At 34.6% G+C, this 16,895-nt stretch overlaps 1 protein-coding gene across 2 annotated transcripts; it reads right to left on the bottom strand.

Annotated features, from left to right (window-relative positions):
• Positions 1-4,176: 4,176 nt before the first annotated feature.
• Positions 4,177-8,473, bottom strand: LOC112790037 (preprotein translocase subunit SECY, chloroplastic). 2 transcript variants are annotated; one of them, XM_025832248.3, is made up of 8 exons: positions 8,022-8,473; positions 7,437-7,594; positions 6,943-7,328; positions 6,457-6,756; positions 6,294-6,383; positions 6,082-6,205; positions 5,663-5,826; positions 4,177-4,681 (listed from the first exon to the last, which is right to left on the bottom strand). In XM_025832248.3, exons 1-8 carry the CDS (start codon positions 8,180-8,182, stop codon positions 4,457-4,459), a joined length of 1,608 nt encoding a protein of 535 aa, XP_025688033.1. In that variant the 5' UTR covers positions 8,183-8,473; the 3' UTR covers positions 4,177-4,456. The 2 variants fall into 2 exon arrangements, with proteins under 2 accessions (XP_025688033.1, XP_025688034.1); XM_025832249.3 differs by having other exon boundaries at positions 8,037-8,323.
• Between the last annotated feature and the right edge of the window lie 8,422 nt (positions 8,474-16,895).

Here is a 16,895-nt window from a genome sequence, read left to right as displayed (position 1 = left end):
ATATTTCATTTCATAGAACCTAGGGCACTTACATTACATCTCTTTATAAAAAAATATCTTAACGACTAAGAAAGTAACATTATTGATCGTGACTTGGTGGTGGTGGCAAGTCAATTTGCATGTGTTAAATTCATCTTTCATGACTTGTTAAACTTGCCTATGTGTGTTATATTGAGGTTTAAGAATTTTTTGGAGATGCTTCTATTCTTTCTAACTCAACCTTTACACCAAACCTAAAATCAACACCATCTCCCCGTCCAAAAAAAAAAAAAAAAATCAACACCATCTCCCACATTTTGATACCACAATCCTCATTATTGAATCTTTTAAAATATCTAAATCAAATAATTAAACCTCCGTTAACCAAAGATTCAAACCTACAACTCAAGAATCATAAACCAACTCCTCAGTTAATCAATCAAATCTTTGAACCTCATAATCAAACACACAACATTCTACATCAATTTCCAATATAATCTACAAGCTGATAACCAAACAATTTCATCATCATCAATACATACATATATCAACATCATTTAGAGTTCACTTGGTACTTCGCATTTAGCCTTTCACCTCACCCTTTGGTTTTCTTCAACCTTTATCAACCATATCGCTCTCTCTAATTCCTAAGAATTTATTGAATTCTTGAAGCAGATTTGGCGTTCTGGTATATGTGAGTGAGGCTGATTTATAGGTGCGGACGAGTGAAGGTTGTAGTGAAGATCGTGGTTTTCTCCTACAAGTCTACACGACATAATTTTATGTCATGTCGCGTATTTTCGAATACTCGAACTTATTTAGTTGGAGTTTTTAAATTCAAACTCTTAACTTTCAAAATGTTTTAAATAAGCCCTCGAAGAATTATAAAATTACACATCACAAACAAAATATAAAAATCCAATACTTACAATTTTAACCGCATAAAAGTCGAATTTTAAATAATAAAAATTATGGGGTCAAAGCTTAATTCATTTTGTACTACCCCTTATATTTAAATTTTTAAATGCATAAATGCTAATATAATCTTTAATCATTTTCTTTTGAAGAGAAAAAATGGGTTAATCTCTATTTTTAAAAATTTAAATATTAGGTTTTAATTAGAATTAAATTCCCTAAGTTTAGGTTTAGATTAGGTCTCTAGGTTTTTCAGTTCTTTCTTCTAGGTTTAGCTTTTATCCTTTAAGTTTATGCATGTCTCTTTGATTTTTTGTAACATTCAAGATTTTCAAGCTTGTTTCTTTCAATTTCTAGTAGTGGGTCTCTCCTTTATTTGATAAATTTGGATTTGTCACAAGGAAGAACATATTTTTGTTTGGTTTTCTTCTATTTCTTTTAACCTTACTTTAATCAGTTAATGTGAGTTAATACTCAAAATAGTCTCTAAAATTTAGAAATAAACTCAATTTAGTCCCTGAAATTTTAATTGACTCAATTTGAATCTTGTACTTTTAATAAGTGACTCACGTTAACCCTTCTATTAATTCCTTTAACGGCACGCTTACATGGAACATTAAGCGACACATGGACCGAACACCTAACCTTATTAAACGACGTCGTTTCTTCCTTGGCGCGTAATCTCTTTTCAAATGATATCGTTTTAGCTATTTTAGGGTTAAAATATAACAACACTTCAAATAGGGAAACTCTTCTTCTTCTTCTTCCTCATTCTCTCGCATGCACCATATTGTGGAAGATCAATGTCGCTGTTAGTGTAGATTACCGGCAAAGCTCGTCGCACGCGTTCCCATTTTCTAGGACGAGAAAGAACAACCTGTGCATCACCGTTTCTCCGAAAAGGTTAGTAATGCAGGCATTCTACGTTTGAGTTCAATTTTATGTTTTGTTCTTCTCTTGGTTAGGGTTTACAGGCCATTGATTTTTGCTCTATTTGATGCTCAAATGGAGTGGGTGCAATGTGAAAGTAGATAGTTTTAGTTATTGATCCTCTTCTGTTAGGATTCATTTTTTTTAAAAGATTGGTTATGATTAATGTTAACTGTGTTACAGAGAAGAAAGCACATCCAAGTTAGTGAAGTCTACCACTTCCAATTACATGTAGGTGCCTCTACCTCCACCTCCACTCACAAAGTTGAATAAGATGCTGCATAAAAAAAGAGCAATTCCGGTGTGGACCCAATGCAAGAAGCTAGTTTTGGGACAGCGTCAAAATTGATAGAATTTATGAAATTTGTCTCCATCCCGGATTTCAAAGCACCAAGGAAGAAATAGAGATTAAATTATATTGTCTTTTATGGATGAATTGATAAATGTAATCCAAAGTTGTGTATTTTAAGGTTGTTTTATGGCTGTTTTGTGACAGAAGTTTGTGTCAGTGATTGTTTATGTCTTTTGTCATGTCTTCTATAAGGCTTTGTTTTGGAACTTTTTAAATAGCCATTTTATTTTGTGTCTGTAAAGATGATAGACATTATTTTTGGTTTATCATGTGTTACAATGGTCATTGTTATGACTATGGTTGACCTATAAAATTAGATTTAAGTTTTATTATTATAATTTATTTTACAATTTAGAAATTTGGTAATATATGACTAGTTCATTAATATTATTTGTAGATTTGTAATATACTTGATCAGTTTCTTATTTATCTTTACCATTTTACTATATATATAAGTTTAGTCACAACTTTCAATTTATAAAATTATACATATTTGTAATATTCTCACTGAATTTAAAGGCTTAATCACAACTTACAATTGACAAATTAATCCAATTATGTTAATATTCTTTATGATCAAGGGATTGAATTTTGGATAGAATTAATTAGGTTAGAATAACTCCAACTACCTTTTCGAAATTAGTGGTTAACTGGTTGAGACATTACTAATATAGTTAACAAATGCCAATAGATTTTTTAAATTGAAAAAAAATCATTTAAAATGAGAAAATTGGTAAAACAGTAAATAATGTTTTAATTGTTTTTAAATTTGTTTATTATTTGTAAATTCCATTATTTTAAGAATTATTAAAGTATTATTTTACAATTTTTTTATTTTAGAGGAGTTTGATCCTTGATGTTCTAATTTAGACGATTCAACTTATCTTACTAACATAACTTAGACGACAATGATGGATAATTCTAAGTAGTATTTTATGTCGGAATTCTTTTATTACTTTTGAATTTCATCTCTTAAATTGCTAGTCTAATTTCATGTTTATCATTTCAATCCCCACTTATTTATAATCACTTGAGATATTTCTCAACACGACTTGGGTACGTAACTCTCAATTTTTGTCTTAAAGGTTTAAAACACCTTTCAAAATTTTATTTGGATTTGCTCATTTGCATAAAGTTGACTTAATAAGTAATGATATACAAACACAAACACAAAAAAGTGGGCAACAATATACAATGCATGCTTACAAAACTTAAAAGTCCAAGGCTACTGTCTTAATTGGGCCAGGCCCAATTAACACAATTGCCTAAAGCAAACCACTTGCGAGATTGCTCGGGTCACGGGCCATTATGAACATCCATTGGCCATATTTATCAAGTGTGACAAATGCTCGTACATTTTACTATCAATAAGTTAGGTATCCAAACCAAGTTAGGTTGGTCTAGTGGTTAGCTCACTAGTCCGCTTAAGTAAGTGTCAGGGGTTCGAATCCTACCTTGTGCATGCAGCAATCTATTAAAAAAAAAAAAAGTTAGGTGTCCAAGTATCGCGTATTTCTTCTACTTCATAAGTATGTACACAGGGCTGCTTCATTATCTTCTTCTATGCGCTTTTTTTAAGGTCGTTTTCATTATTGTCGCCATAGGTTAGAGACTACAAGTTGGTTAATTTTTTAAAGACCACATAGTTAGAACATTAACTCAATTAATAATATATTCGCAACAAAAATTTGTGTTGTGCAAAACTTTTTATATTATATGCAAATATTTGTGTTATGTATGAAATTTTTATACTACATCAATAAATTTGTGTCATGCAAAATTTTTGTGCTATATCAATAACCTTTTGTAATCTAACAAAAATGTCTGTCACAAAAAGCGTGGAAAAAGAGAAATGATGTATGTGCGATTTTTTTTTTTCATTAGACTTCTGCCAATTTGACTGAACTTTGTTACAAAAACACTTGTGCATCTAGAATCACCATTTTACTATCTCAAGCGACTAAAATTAAAAAGTTAGTAAATTAGTATGATAGTTGATAGATAAGAAATATTTGATATTTTGATATACCCTCGGATCTACATTGATAAATTACAACATACTTCATTCACCTTGACTTCCCAAGGAGGGTATTAGATGCTTCCAATAGAGTAGGTAAACATGGTAAATTCATCTCCCTTTTGTTAAAAGAGCATCAAGACCATTTTATGCATTCCCCATTGTAAACAACCTCTATATGTATTCTGAAGCTACATTTTGACCAGCCCAAAAGTAAAACAATTTCTGCTTAGATTGGATAAACAACCAAAATCCTCTCATGGTCAGTACTTGTCGAAATCATAGAATTCTATGTTCTTGTACTTCTGAGATATGATCTCAGCTTGAACTTTTCTAGCCGTATCTGTTGCGCAACCAACAAGAATAAGAATCGACGTTCCTGCAAATCCCCTGAATGCAGTCAAGTGCGTTGTCTGCTCAACAACTGCTGGACCAGCAGCCAAAATAGCCAGAAACGTTGAACCCAGAACTGATATTCGACTAAGAACCTGCATTGTAAAGTAGTTAGTGGAATGTACATGGCACTTGAACAGTAGTTTGAAACGTAGGGACATCAATACTGTTTACAAGAATCATCGCCACCTTTTTTATTTTTTGGGTATCAATATGTACCTACATATATCACATTACTGCATATACATATAAAACTTGTAACATGTATACAATTAATTGGAATAATAAAAGCTGCTCAAGTGGTAGCAGAACGTGGATGAAATGTTAGTATCCCCTGTTTGGGTCCAAGGAATTTTATAGTGCAATCACTGGACTTCCCAATAATTCAAAAAAAGAAAAAAAAAAGAAAAACAGAAAGGAAAAATCACTAGAATTTACTCAATTTAGAGATAATAATAGTGCAGTTAACAAACCCAATTTTTAGAATCTTTGACAAAAGTAAACAATCAATTCCCCTTAGCGGAAAAAGATATCTATAATTGATATATGAAGTTATCTTATCAAATCTTAACACAATCTCGAGAAATAAATTGTTAGAACTTAACAGGATACCAAAAAACTTTCCCTTTGGTTCCAAAAAGAAAATAGTATCGTCAGCAATTGGATAAGGTTAAAGATATGCAGGCAGATGATCTTCTTGTGTCAAAAGTCAATGAACTATGAATCAGGATCTAGGTTTACTACTAGCAATAAATGCAAAAAGAGGAGGATGAAAGGCATCTTGAAACTGTAATTTCTCTGTCACATCCCAAACCTTTCTTAATACTTTATCCAAAACATTCCAACTGATTCAAAAATAAGCTTTCTTGAAATCTAATTTTGAAAACAAGATCACCTTTTCCTTGGGATCTCAAATCACCTCATTAGTAAACTTTAGGTCTCACTAACTTTACGTTGGATTAATCAGCATAAATTGATATTCAAGTGTATAATTCTATACAATATTGTTAAAATAAAAAGATGATGTAATTAATAAGGTAGTCAATGAAAGTAAAAATAGAGAAGGAAAAATTTACTGTTTTGATAAATGCAGCTGTACTTCTGCCAGGTCTGACAAGTGGAATTGAAGCACCTTGTCGTTTCAATTGCTCACTCACATCATCAGGATCCAATTGTAGGAAGGTGTAATAGTAATTGAAGAAGGCAATCAAAAGTATGTTAAATAGAACATAGAAGGAGCCTGCAATAGAAAGTCCAGTTATAACGTACGAATCAATATCTGAGACAAAACAAGGGTAGCACAACATGATAAGCTTCCACTTTACCAATGCATGACAAAAATACCCAGATCTCTTCCGACATTCGTACAAACAGTTATCTAAAAGCAGTTTCATAATGCAAGAAATGCGAGCATTTAGCAGTCGAATATACAGAATCCGACATTTCAAGTCTAAATAAGATGCTACATAAATCCAGTTATAAATGAACAGCATACCCCCTGGGTTCAAAGCTACTGCAGTTTGCTTCAATGCATTCAAACCAGTGAAGCGTGCTAAAGTACCGGGAAGAGCTAATGATGATGTAGAGAATATGATGGGCATTACCCCAGAACTATTTACCTGTCAATGTGCACATCTATATTCTTAAATGTTGAATTTTAGGAAAAGTTAAATTAATTATAAAAAAGATCTGGTGAAAAGGAGAGACCTTGAAGGGTAAGTAGGCAGATTTTTCAAGTCCTCTGGTTTTGCTAGTGAATCTTGAAGCATAGTTAAGAGGAATTTTTCTCTCTGCTTCCTGAAAGCCGTTGGTAGGATCAATATTCCGTGCACAAGATACATCTTTGTTTAACAGTTGAAATGAGTCATACCTGAACATAGACAATACCAACTACCAACAAAAAGAAGGACACAATGATGGTAGCAAGTCCAATATAATTAGCATCGTTAAATGCCTGTGCAATTGTTCGACCAAAAGAAGCTGGCAAGTAAGAGATAATGTTTGTAAATATCAAAAGAGAGGTGCCATTGCCGAGTTTTAGGTCTGTGATTCGTTCACCGATGTATGTTGTAAACACAGAGCCAAGAGTCAACAAGATAATAGATGAAAGAACCCACTCGGTACTAAAGTCATTCACATAAGGACGTAAAAAGAGGACTTGGCCAATTGCCTGAAATGAAAAACAGGAGTGATGATTATAACAACTTCATCAGATAAGTAGACATTTTAAAATTTTAAAAAGAGAGTAATTTAAGTTAGAATAAAGAAGATATGAGTTTTAAAAAGATGAGAATTTTAAATCTAAACATGAGTCAAGAGAAAATGCAGTGTTCACATAGATCACAAATTTCCTGACCTGTACAATTGCAAATCCAACTGAGGCATATCGAGTGTATTGAAGAACTTTCTTTCTTCCAGCCTCACCTTCTCTTTTCTGAAGATCTTGCAACTTTGGATATACCTGTGCAAGAAGCTGGAAAACAATTTGTGCATTGATGAAGGGAACAATACCTAGGGAACATATCCCAAGCCTACCAATACCGCCTCCAGAAAACGAGTCCAGAGTGCTTAATAAACTATTCTGATCTAAATTTCCAACAAAAGCCTCCCTATTAACCCCACCTAGAGGAATATACACACCAAGACGTGACAAGGCAAGAAACCCTAAAAGCTTGAGAAACTTTCCTGGCAATGGACCTTTAAAGAAATCTCCAAAATCAATTGAACTATCCTCTATAGCAGCTGCAAATACGAAGATAAATAATCACTTCTACATAACATCAAGTTCATCAAATGATCAAGTCAGGACACAAATTTAAAAAATGTATATTATGAAGTCAAGAATTAAACCTGCTATTCCTCGTGAAGAATTAGGCTTTTCCTTGTCTGTACTTGAAGCACTCTCAAAAGTTTGCGAAAACAAGGAGACTACATTCTCCCAAGTAGAATTTAACCGGGAAGATAAATCCGGGTTAATACCCAAGGGATCAAAATTCGATGCATCATAGCTGCGTAAAGTCAAAAGCAGCAGGTGGTTAACAATCACAAGTCATTGAACATATTACAAATAGAGTAGCTTGTGATCCCAGGGCACTTTCCCCAGTTCACCAAGGGATGATTTGCCAAAAATTAAGTTAACTGTAATTCTTTCACATTTAGTCAGGTTCATTACAAGTCTTACAAAGAATCCATCATGCTATGTATACGCTAAAAATCAACCGCCAAATTGATTTCAAACACTACGCAAAAATAATTGCAAATAACATTAACACAAACTGTAAAGACCTAAACCAAATTAGTGTGCTGCAAGTATTTCTGAATCAGAGATACATTAACTGATAGATTGCATTACAACATTGAAAAGTGAAACTAGCAGAGGACAGAGCCCACTTTGGAAGAGGAACCAATGAAAGAACAGGTTTTGGCATCATTTACCAGGTGGAGACATGCCTGGGATTCCATGTGAGGGTAGTGTTGGGTGTCCTCTGGACAGAAAAACTCGCTCGGAAAATTGAATATTTGAGTTTTGTGCTGAAACGACGGTGCCAAGAACAGAGTGGAGAAGAAAAGGAAGCATCCCTGACCGTTATCAACATTATTATCCACAAACTAACTTGTGTTCGCTGACGAACAGAACAAAATGTGGGAACTGTTGGGCTTTCTCCTTTTTTTTGACGAAACAAAAGTACGCGATTACGCTAGTGATCTTGGTTAAAGCTGCTGAACTCAATATCCGAAAAAAAAAAAAGTTAACTTTAATCATGACGACCACGACCATAATCTTTTATTAATTCAACTAGTTTAACTATCGGTAGATTGGAAGTGAGTCAAGTAAGTTCATGAGCTAATTTGAGCTCCACTCATTAATAGTTCGATAAGTTAAGTTTGTGAACTAGTGAACCAAACTTTAGCTTGAAATTGAGCTCATAAATTAAATGAGCTGAGCTTGAACTTAGATAAACTCATCTCATTAGCTCGTGAGCTGACTCGAATATATATAGATATATTAATATACATATGCTATATGCATTTAATTTATATTTTTAATATTATATACATACATATGAAATAGCAATATATAATTATATATATATATATATATATATTAATGATTTTAATTATTTAAAATTTTATAGTTATTTTTTATATATAATTTTGATGTAGGACATAAATAAAAAAAATTTAATTTATTGATAGATAATAATATATAAAATTGATCTTTTTAAATATTTTTTAAAATATATAAATTATAATTTATTGATATAAAATTATAAATTATGTATTTATGTTTCTATTATTTGAGCCAGCTCGTGAGCTTTCGGTGAGTCGAGTTTGAGCTTAAGAAATAGGTTCGATTGTTAATGAGGCGAACCGTGAGCCAAACTCAATTTTTGTGAGTCGAACTTGAGTTTGGTCTAGCTCGACTCAACTCGACTCACTTCCAGCCCTAACTATAGGTCAAGTAAAATATCTGTATTATAATAAAATAATATATAAAATTATAAACAAAAAATATAATTATATTAGACTATAACAAAAAATATTTAATTATATAACAAAAGATATTGACCGATTTAATCGAATGACCAAAATTTAATTGTATTTACCATTTAATTATAATAAAATAAGATATTTATAAATTTAATTATATATTAGATTATAAATAAAGATAAAAAATTTAAGATAATAAATTATAAAATAATTAAAAACTCCTTAAATGTAATTCTAATAATCTATTTAAAATCCTTTTAAATGCATTCAAGCTAATGTACAATTTATTAAATAGTGGCAAAGGCTTTGGTTGGAGAATGATTTCCATCAATGCTGTTGATCCAAAATTGCTCCTATGTAGTTTCATTAGATAGTCAAAAGTTAGCCACCATAAAACTCTTTCAAGAAACAACCGTCAAGGCCAATGAGAGGCTTGCAACCCTCTTTAAAACCCTTTTAGATGCATCCAAGCTAATGTACAATTTATCAAATAGTGGCAAAGACTTCGACTGGGGAATGATTTCCATCAATGCTGTTGATCCGGGATTGCTCCTATGTAGTTTCATTAGATAGTCTCGCACCTTTCCATACTGTGTTTTAGCATTATCAACTACAACTTCTCTAGCAACCTTGAGTGCCTTTGCAATCATTTTTGGGTTCAACTGGATATTATACTCCTCAATCATGTGGTCCATTACTTGTATTGGTTTCAGATCAGGGTGAATTAGTAGTCTTTTAATTTATTTAGAAGTAACCCAACCCCGATTAGTCATATTAGTACCATAATCTCTAACACGTGTATGCTCATCAAATAAAGTCTTCACTTGGAAATACCTGTTTGCAGAATTTCAAGATGTGAATATTAACCAAGGACACCTCTTAAATGTACATGTTATCCTCGGCCTATGTTTTTCATTCTTAATGTACAACACATCCTTTCCCTCATAAAAAAATAGTCTTTCAGTGCCTTTTTGAATATATCCATTGTTGTGAACATCTGCCCAACCTTGAACTCAACCTCACCATATTTAGTGTCTTCATTAAATAAATCATATGATGTCTTACCCTCATCTTCTGATGAAACTAGACTATTGAAGGCCTCACTCTCATACTCATATGACTTATCATAGTCATTATCAATCTCTACATTGGTTGGCATAAAACTAGACCCATAGTTGCCTTTATCATTCTCTGTCCCTCAAGCAGGCCCATGTCTTGTTGGGCCCCAACACTTGGACCATGTATAATGTTCTTACCTGATATCCATTCATTGAGTATTCTATCTCTTAAAATATGCCTCCTTTTAATACCTGAGTATTTTTTACTTATTATCTTTTTAGCAGTCTTTGGTGTCAGCTTCGACCCACTACTAGATGAAGGAGCCTTCTTATAGCCACTCTTCTTCTTAGGTGATACTCTCAAATTCTTTTCATCACTATTCTTGTCACCTGTTTCATAACCAGCAGCCTCATTAGTCATTTTCTTCTTACCTGCTGCTGATTTCTTTGACACTCTCTTCTTCTTATATAATTCTTCTCCAACACTACTACTATCATCTGTTTCATATCCAGGACGAGGGGGTTTTTATCGCTCATCTTCTGTAGTCTCATATCTATCATCATCACATGATGATAAAGAACTAACTACTATAGTCTCCACAGCTAAACTTTCTTCAACTACTTCAGGCATATCAACTTCCTGATCAAAATAAATATAGAATTCATCTGTCTCCCTCTTCATCAGCTTATTTTTTCTCATTTGATTAATTTCTTCATCTCTTTTAATTGCTGAAGACCAGACTCCATAGTAGGTGCTATCATATCAACCCAGAACATCTCCTTATACCCCAAGTATCCTAATTCCTTAAATAATGCCACTAAATCAAAGAAATTAACATAATCTAGGTCCATTGGAAAAAACCTCTTCACTTTACTATGCAAGTAGCAGAGACCTCCCTCTGAATCTCTTCTAAAATTTTTTCTATGATTAAACAAAGGAGTGACTAAATATTCAAACATCTACAACAAATATATGTATATACTGAATTCTTAACAATATATAAACAACACAGTTAAAAATTTTAATTTTTCCTATTTTCATGCAATACCAAATTATTGGAATCTGTTTCTAGTTTTCGAATGTGTTATAAACTAATACTTTCTACTTTGATTATTAAAAAAATTAAATCAATATTATTCATACTTTATGTTTTTTTTTCTAAGACCACAAGTGGGTTCCAGACATTAATGGTGGTGTGTCAGAATCAGTTAACAGGACCACAAAAAGCACAAGAGACAAACTGGTACATGAAAAACTGAACTAACCTCAACAATGTCAAGCACCATTAGTGGACTCCTCCAAGCATCATTCAACCTCTGTTAACAACGATGCCATTAGCGCACTCGTCAATAGCAATGTCAGTGCTACCCTTCAGCTCCCCGAGGTCAATGATGGTCTCCGCGGTGAAGAAGGTTCTTTCCTAGGGTTTTCTGGTAATTCTTCAAGGTGAATGAAGGGATATTATGGAAATCCCAATTGCGAAATCCTTATGAAAGGTCGTGTTCCATGTAAACAATGACATTTTTGACAACGTGAATCAAGACAAATAAGTTTCTGATCATTTCACATAGTCCACGTTTGCAACAAACCTCCACATCAGCAACGACGTATGCTAGCACACAAGATTACCGTGACACGTCAGCATTTTTCGTTTGAAATTAACGGAAAAACACTCACAAGGACCGTGTTGTGTCACGGAAGTAGTGGACAAGGGCCGAAGTGGATCATTTTTATTTTGGAGGGTCGCTTTGTCCTTCGTAAAAATGGACAGGGGCCGGGTTGGTAATTCACTCTAAAACAAATTAATTAGATATATAACACACTTAATTGGTTTTATCTTTTTATGCACATTAATGTAAATTCAAATACTTTTGTGCATGACAAATGCTTCCATACTTATAAAATAATATAATTTAAACAACAAATTTGTCATTAAAAATATTTTTATCAATTTATTTAATATTTTAACTATCTAATTTGCTGTTGATTTTTATGACTCATCAATAATTTTTTATCAATTTTTCTGAATTTTTTAAATAAATAATTTAATTATGTTATTTACCAAAATATATAATTTGTAGCGTATTTATTAATTTGCATCACATAAACTTATCTCGTTTATCATGTAAATGAGATAATTGTGAATGTATTTCGTTTACACCGTAAACGAGATAAGCCAAATTTTACTTTGCACGTATCTCATTTGTAAACGAGATATTTAACGTTTAGAAAAATATACATATCTCGTATAAAACAAAATATGTGTATTATAAAAAAATGATTAAAATAATTCAAATTTTTAATACTAAAAATAATAGATAAAAATTTTATTTAAATTTATTTTTAAATTTGTAACTGTACAAGAAATACGTATAGTTAAATTTTTAATACTTAAAAGAGTATATAAAAAATTTATTTAAAATTATTCAACTTACTATTTTTTTTATTTGACATCTTTTTCTATCACTTATTTAAATTTTTCGTTTATTGGTTTTCCTTCCTAAATTCTTATACATTAGATTTGATGGAAATTATTTTTAATATGGAAATAGAGATAATGTTTTAGTTGAATATTGATATTTGAAGTGTATACAGTATTATGAAAATTATTCAACACGTCTCCACGTGTTATTTAAAATATTGCCACGTGTTCAACACGCCTTTTATATGTTGCAACACGTGAGCATGTGTTGATTTTCCTCCAATAAAATTCACCCATTTGTAATTATATCAAATAATCTCATTTTCAATAAAAACACCAATATTTTTTTTATATAAAAAAAATTAGTCTAAATTTAAAACCGTTCATTATTTTGTAGAGACTGCCAGCTAAAAAATTAAATTTTTTTTGTGATTTAAAAAATTAAAATATTGAATTAATGTAGATACTCTTACTTTTCGCTTTTTTAGAAAAATAATATGCTCCTATTCCAAATTTTCTCTAGAAAATAGTGGGCGGTTTTAAATCTGATTAAATAATTAAAATAAGTTAAAAAAATCATAAAATTTAAAAATTTGAATAGATTATAACTTATAAGAAAGGAAGATTGGTTACTTAAATATGGGAGAAGATTTTGACAAACAAAATAAACACAATTTCTCTCCTATATTTGAATTTTTTTAAAATTTAATGATGCAATTACAAAATTTGTTAATATTTCATTCGATTTAAATAATAACAAAATATATTAATTTTTATTTTTTTAAATTAATCTACATTAAATTATTAATATTTTATTATTTTAAAAATTATAATTTTATATTTACAAACACATATCTCATTTACAGTGCAAACAAATTAATTAAGAGTATATTTTGTAGTGTAAATGAAATATACTCATAATTAACACTACAAAATATACTTACAATTAATTTATTTACACTTTAAATAAAATATGTAATAGGATGTAAAAACGTAAATTGCATCCAAATTACTTATATTAATAAATAAAATATTAAAAATATTATTTTAAAAAATCTCATTTTTTTGTAATTGATATTTTAAAGGGTAAAAAACTCTAATAAGCCAAGACAAGAATCGTGTAACGTAAATACGCCAATTCAAAAATCGTTTCAGCAATAAGCCAAACGCTATCTTAATGTAATTTGAACCAGGGTGGTTCGAATTACAAACGTTAGTAAATCGAACCAGGATGGTTCGAATTGGGGGAAGAGAAACGTTGAACGTAATTCGAACCAAGTTGGTTCGAACTCGAAATGAATATAATTCGAACTGGTCAAGTTCGAATTATGCATTGGAAATCAAAGCAAGTAATTCGAACCAACCTGGTTCGAATTACCCTCGGCGTGCTCCTTCATAATTCGAACTAACCTGATTCGAATTAGTGGTGATTCGACTATATAAGGAGTTCGAAGCACCCTCATTCGAACTATTCTTCCTTCCCCCTACCCCACCAAATCTCAGAGAAAACGACCCAGATTCTCTTCGAGGAAGACCTGAACGGAATACTCTGCAGATGGGAGACGATCTGACACGTTTGTATCGCTTGGACGGAGTTACTCATATAGCCGGGGTCATCAACGACGAGGTTAGTACGAAAATATTTCTGAGTGTAGCGGTATTTGCGAGTTAGTGGTTTTGCGGTTTAGTTGTGCGGTCTATGGGTTTGTTTTACATGCGGTTATCTTTCATGTAATTTTATGCGATTTTATTTAGTCCATTATTTTGTTCATGTGTTATCGTGCTGGTTACACTTGTTGTTGGTTATTAAGCTAGTTCTAACTATGCGATGCATTTCATCGACAGCCGCAGCGATGCATTAGGAGCATGCGGCGATAGCAGGGCATGCGACTAGATGACAGATACGTTCCGTACTTGCAGATGGCAGGACTATACCATCTTGCAAGGCTGAACGATAGATGGTTCTGGTTAGACGAGGCCCTTGTCAGTGCATTTGTCGAGCGATGGCGTCCGGAGACGCACACGTTTCACATGCCGTTTGGAGAGTGCAGCATCACTCTTCAGGACGTGGCATACCAGTTGGGTTTGCCAGTGGACGGGCGTTACGTGAGCGGCTGCCTGTCAGAGTTTCATTTATACATCCAGGGTGGCCGTCCAGCCTGGGTGTGGTTTCAGGAGCTGCTTGGAGTGGTTCCTCCTCCCAGCCAGGTTCAGAAGTACGCAGTGAACTGCAGCTGGTTTCAGGAGACTTTTGGTGAGTGTCCCGATGGAGCAGATGACGAGACTGTGCGGCGATATGCCCGTGCGTATATTATGATGTTGTTGGGCACGCAGCTATTTGGGGACAATCTGGCAACCGCATTCACATTAGATGGCTTCCGTACGTAGCTAGGCTGGAGGAGATGGGTACCTACAGCTGGGCCTCTGCAGCACTGGCATGGTTTGTACTGGTGCATGTGCCGAGTGACGAACAGACATGTCGTCAAGTTAGCAGGCCCACTTCAGCTACTTCAGTCTTGGATCTTCTGGCGATTTCATCGGTTTAGGCCTTCTGGGTTTGACACGATCAGCTGGCCATTGGCCTCGAGGTACTCTACTAAGCCTTCCCTATTTCATTTTAGTATAAATATATCCATGTTCATTATTAATGTATTAGAAACCCTTAAGACACATTTAACTAGCCATACGACACATGTATTATGCAGGTGGTCAGGATACAACCCTTCTGCTAGTGAGAAGGGTCCTAGAGTGGAGATGTGGAGGCTTAGGATAGACCAGTTACATGACAGGGAGGTGAGTAAGCTACTTAATGAGTTTCTTTATTTTATCAGACTTTATGATATGCCCTGAATATGGAGAGTTTTCTGTACAGTTTATCTGGATGCCGTACAGCACTCCCGAGGTACTTCAGGTTGTGCATCCAGAGGTTCTGGAACCTAGGCATATGGAATTGTGGCGGGCTGTGACATCGCTGATCTACTTTGCCGTCATAGAGTGGCATCAGATTGATAGGGTTCTTCCACAGTTCGGAGGGGTGCAGCCCCCTCCGAATCCCGCACTGAACATCGACTTTCTGATGTCGAAGGACGGCAGAGGCGGCGATCATTGGTTCCCGTACGATCTTCGGAAGTGGCATCTGCATTGGGAGTCCCGTGCGGATATGGTGTTGAGGTTTGATGTTGTTGCCGATCCTGGACCCTCACAGTTGTTTCTCGAGTGGTGGAGTCAGCATGGTAAGAGGTTCCTGTCTCCGGATATGCAGTTGGGAGATCCGAGAGTCGTTCCTATTCCAGTTGAGGCCTCACAGCGGGGTGCCGGGCGAATTCCTGACATGGATCGTCCTGAGGACGTGCCTGACAGGCGGAGTGTTGAGAGGAGAGCTCGTGTTGGCACACGACGGAGCCAGCGTGAGTGGAGGTGGCTAGATGCGGCTATTGATGATGATGACGATGCTGGTCCTGCTAGAGGCGGACGAGGAGGTCGGCGAGGGAGACAGGGAGGGCGTGGTGCGGCAGACGTCCGTCGTCGTGACCCCCATGACGTTTCGACGATCATCATGGTCCTGAGGGCGGGGATGGTGCCGAGGCTGTTGCAGTTGGTGGTGTTAGTACCCACGATGGAGGACATGGAGGTGAGTGGTATGGGTCAGGCATGGGTGATGAGGGTGAGCCTGGTGACATTGGACTTGGGTCTGGGCCTATTGGGGATTATTTCGTCGGTGTACCCGCCGATGACCAGCCTCAGCAGGTGGGTACCCCATTAGTTATTACGGGATCACAGTGGTCAGACTTCCTTGGCGCAGATACGCTTGATCAGGACTTCGGGAGTCCACAGTTTCTAGCGGACATTAGGGCCATCATGCAGGAGGACGTGCCGGCCAGGAGGCGTGGTGAGACATCTGGCACCCAGGCACCGTTAGATGTTGATCTGAACGAGCCTCCTACGACATCTGTTGGTGATCATTTTACTTTGGGAGGCACCCCACCATCTGCCTACGCTGCGGCCTCAGAGTTTGTTGTTGGGTCGTCTGCTGCCCCCGTCCATTTTGCGCCACCGGCACAGCCAGCCCCCGATGAGGACGCCGATGAGATCGAGGATGAGGAGCCTTTTATCCGCAGAGGTCAGAGGGCACGGGTTCCCCGTCGTTGCTTTACGGGATTGCATCTGTTTAGATGATTCACTTTTCATGTATTTTTTCCATAGATTTCATTAATGTATAAATTTGTTGTTATTTTGGAGCTGAGTTACTTTGTTCTTGTATTAGAGATGTTTTCCTTTGTTGTTTGTTGATTGATATGTACTTTGAAAAATGATGTTTAGCTCTTTTATCAGTGATA

Source organism: Arachis hypogaea, chromosome 3 (genome assembly GCF_003086295.3).
Source record: "Arachis hypogaea cultivar Tifrunner chromosome 3, arahy.Tifrunner.gnm2.J5K5, whole genome shotgun sequence".
In the NCBI taxonomy this organism is placed as follows: Eukaryota; Viridiplantae; Streptophyta; class Magnoliopsida; order Fabales; family Fabaceae; genus Arachis; species Arachis hypogaea.
The sequence above is the reverse complement of the archived record's forward strand: the minus strand, read 5'-3'. Positions and strand labels throughout refer to the sequence as shown.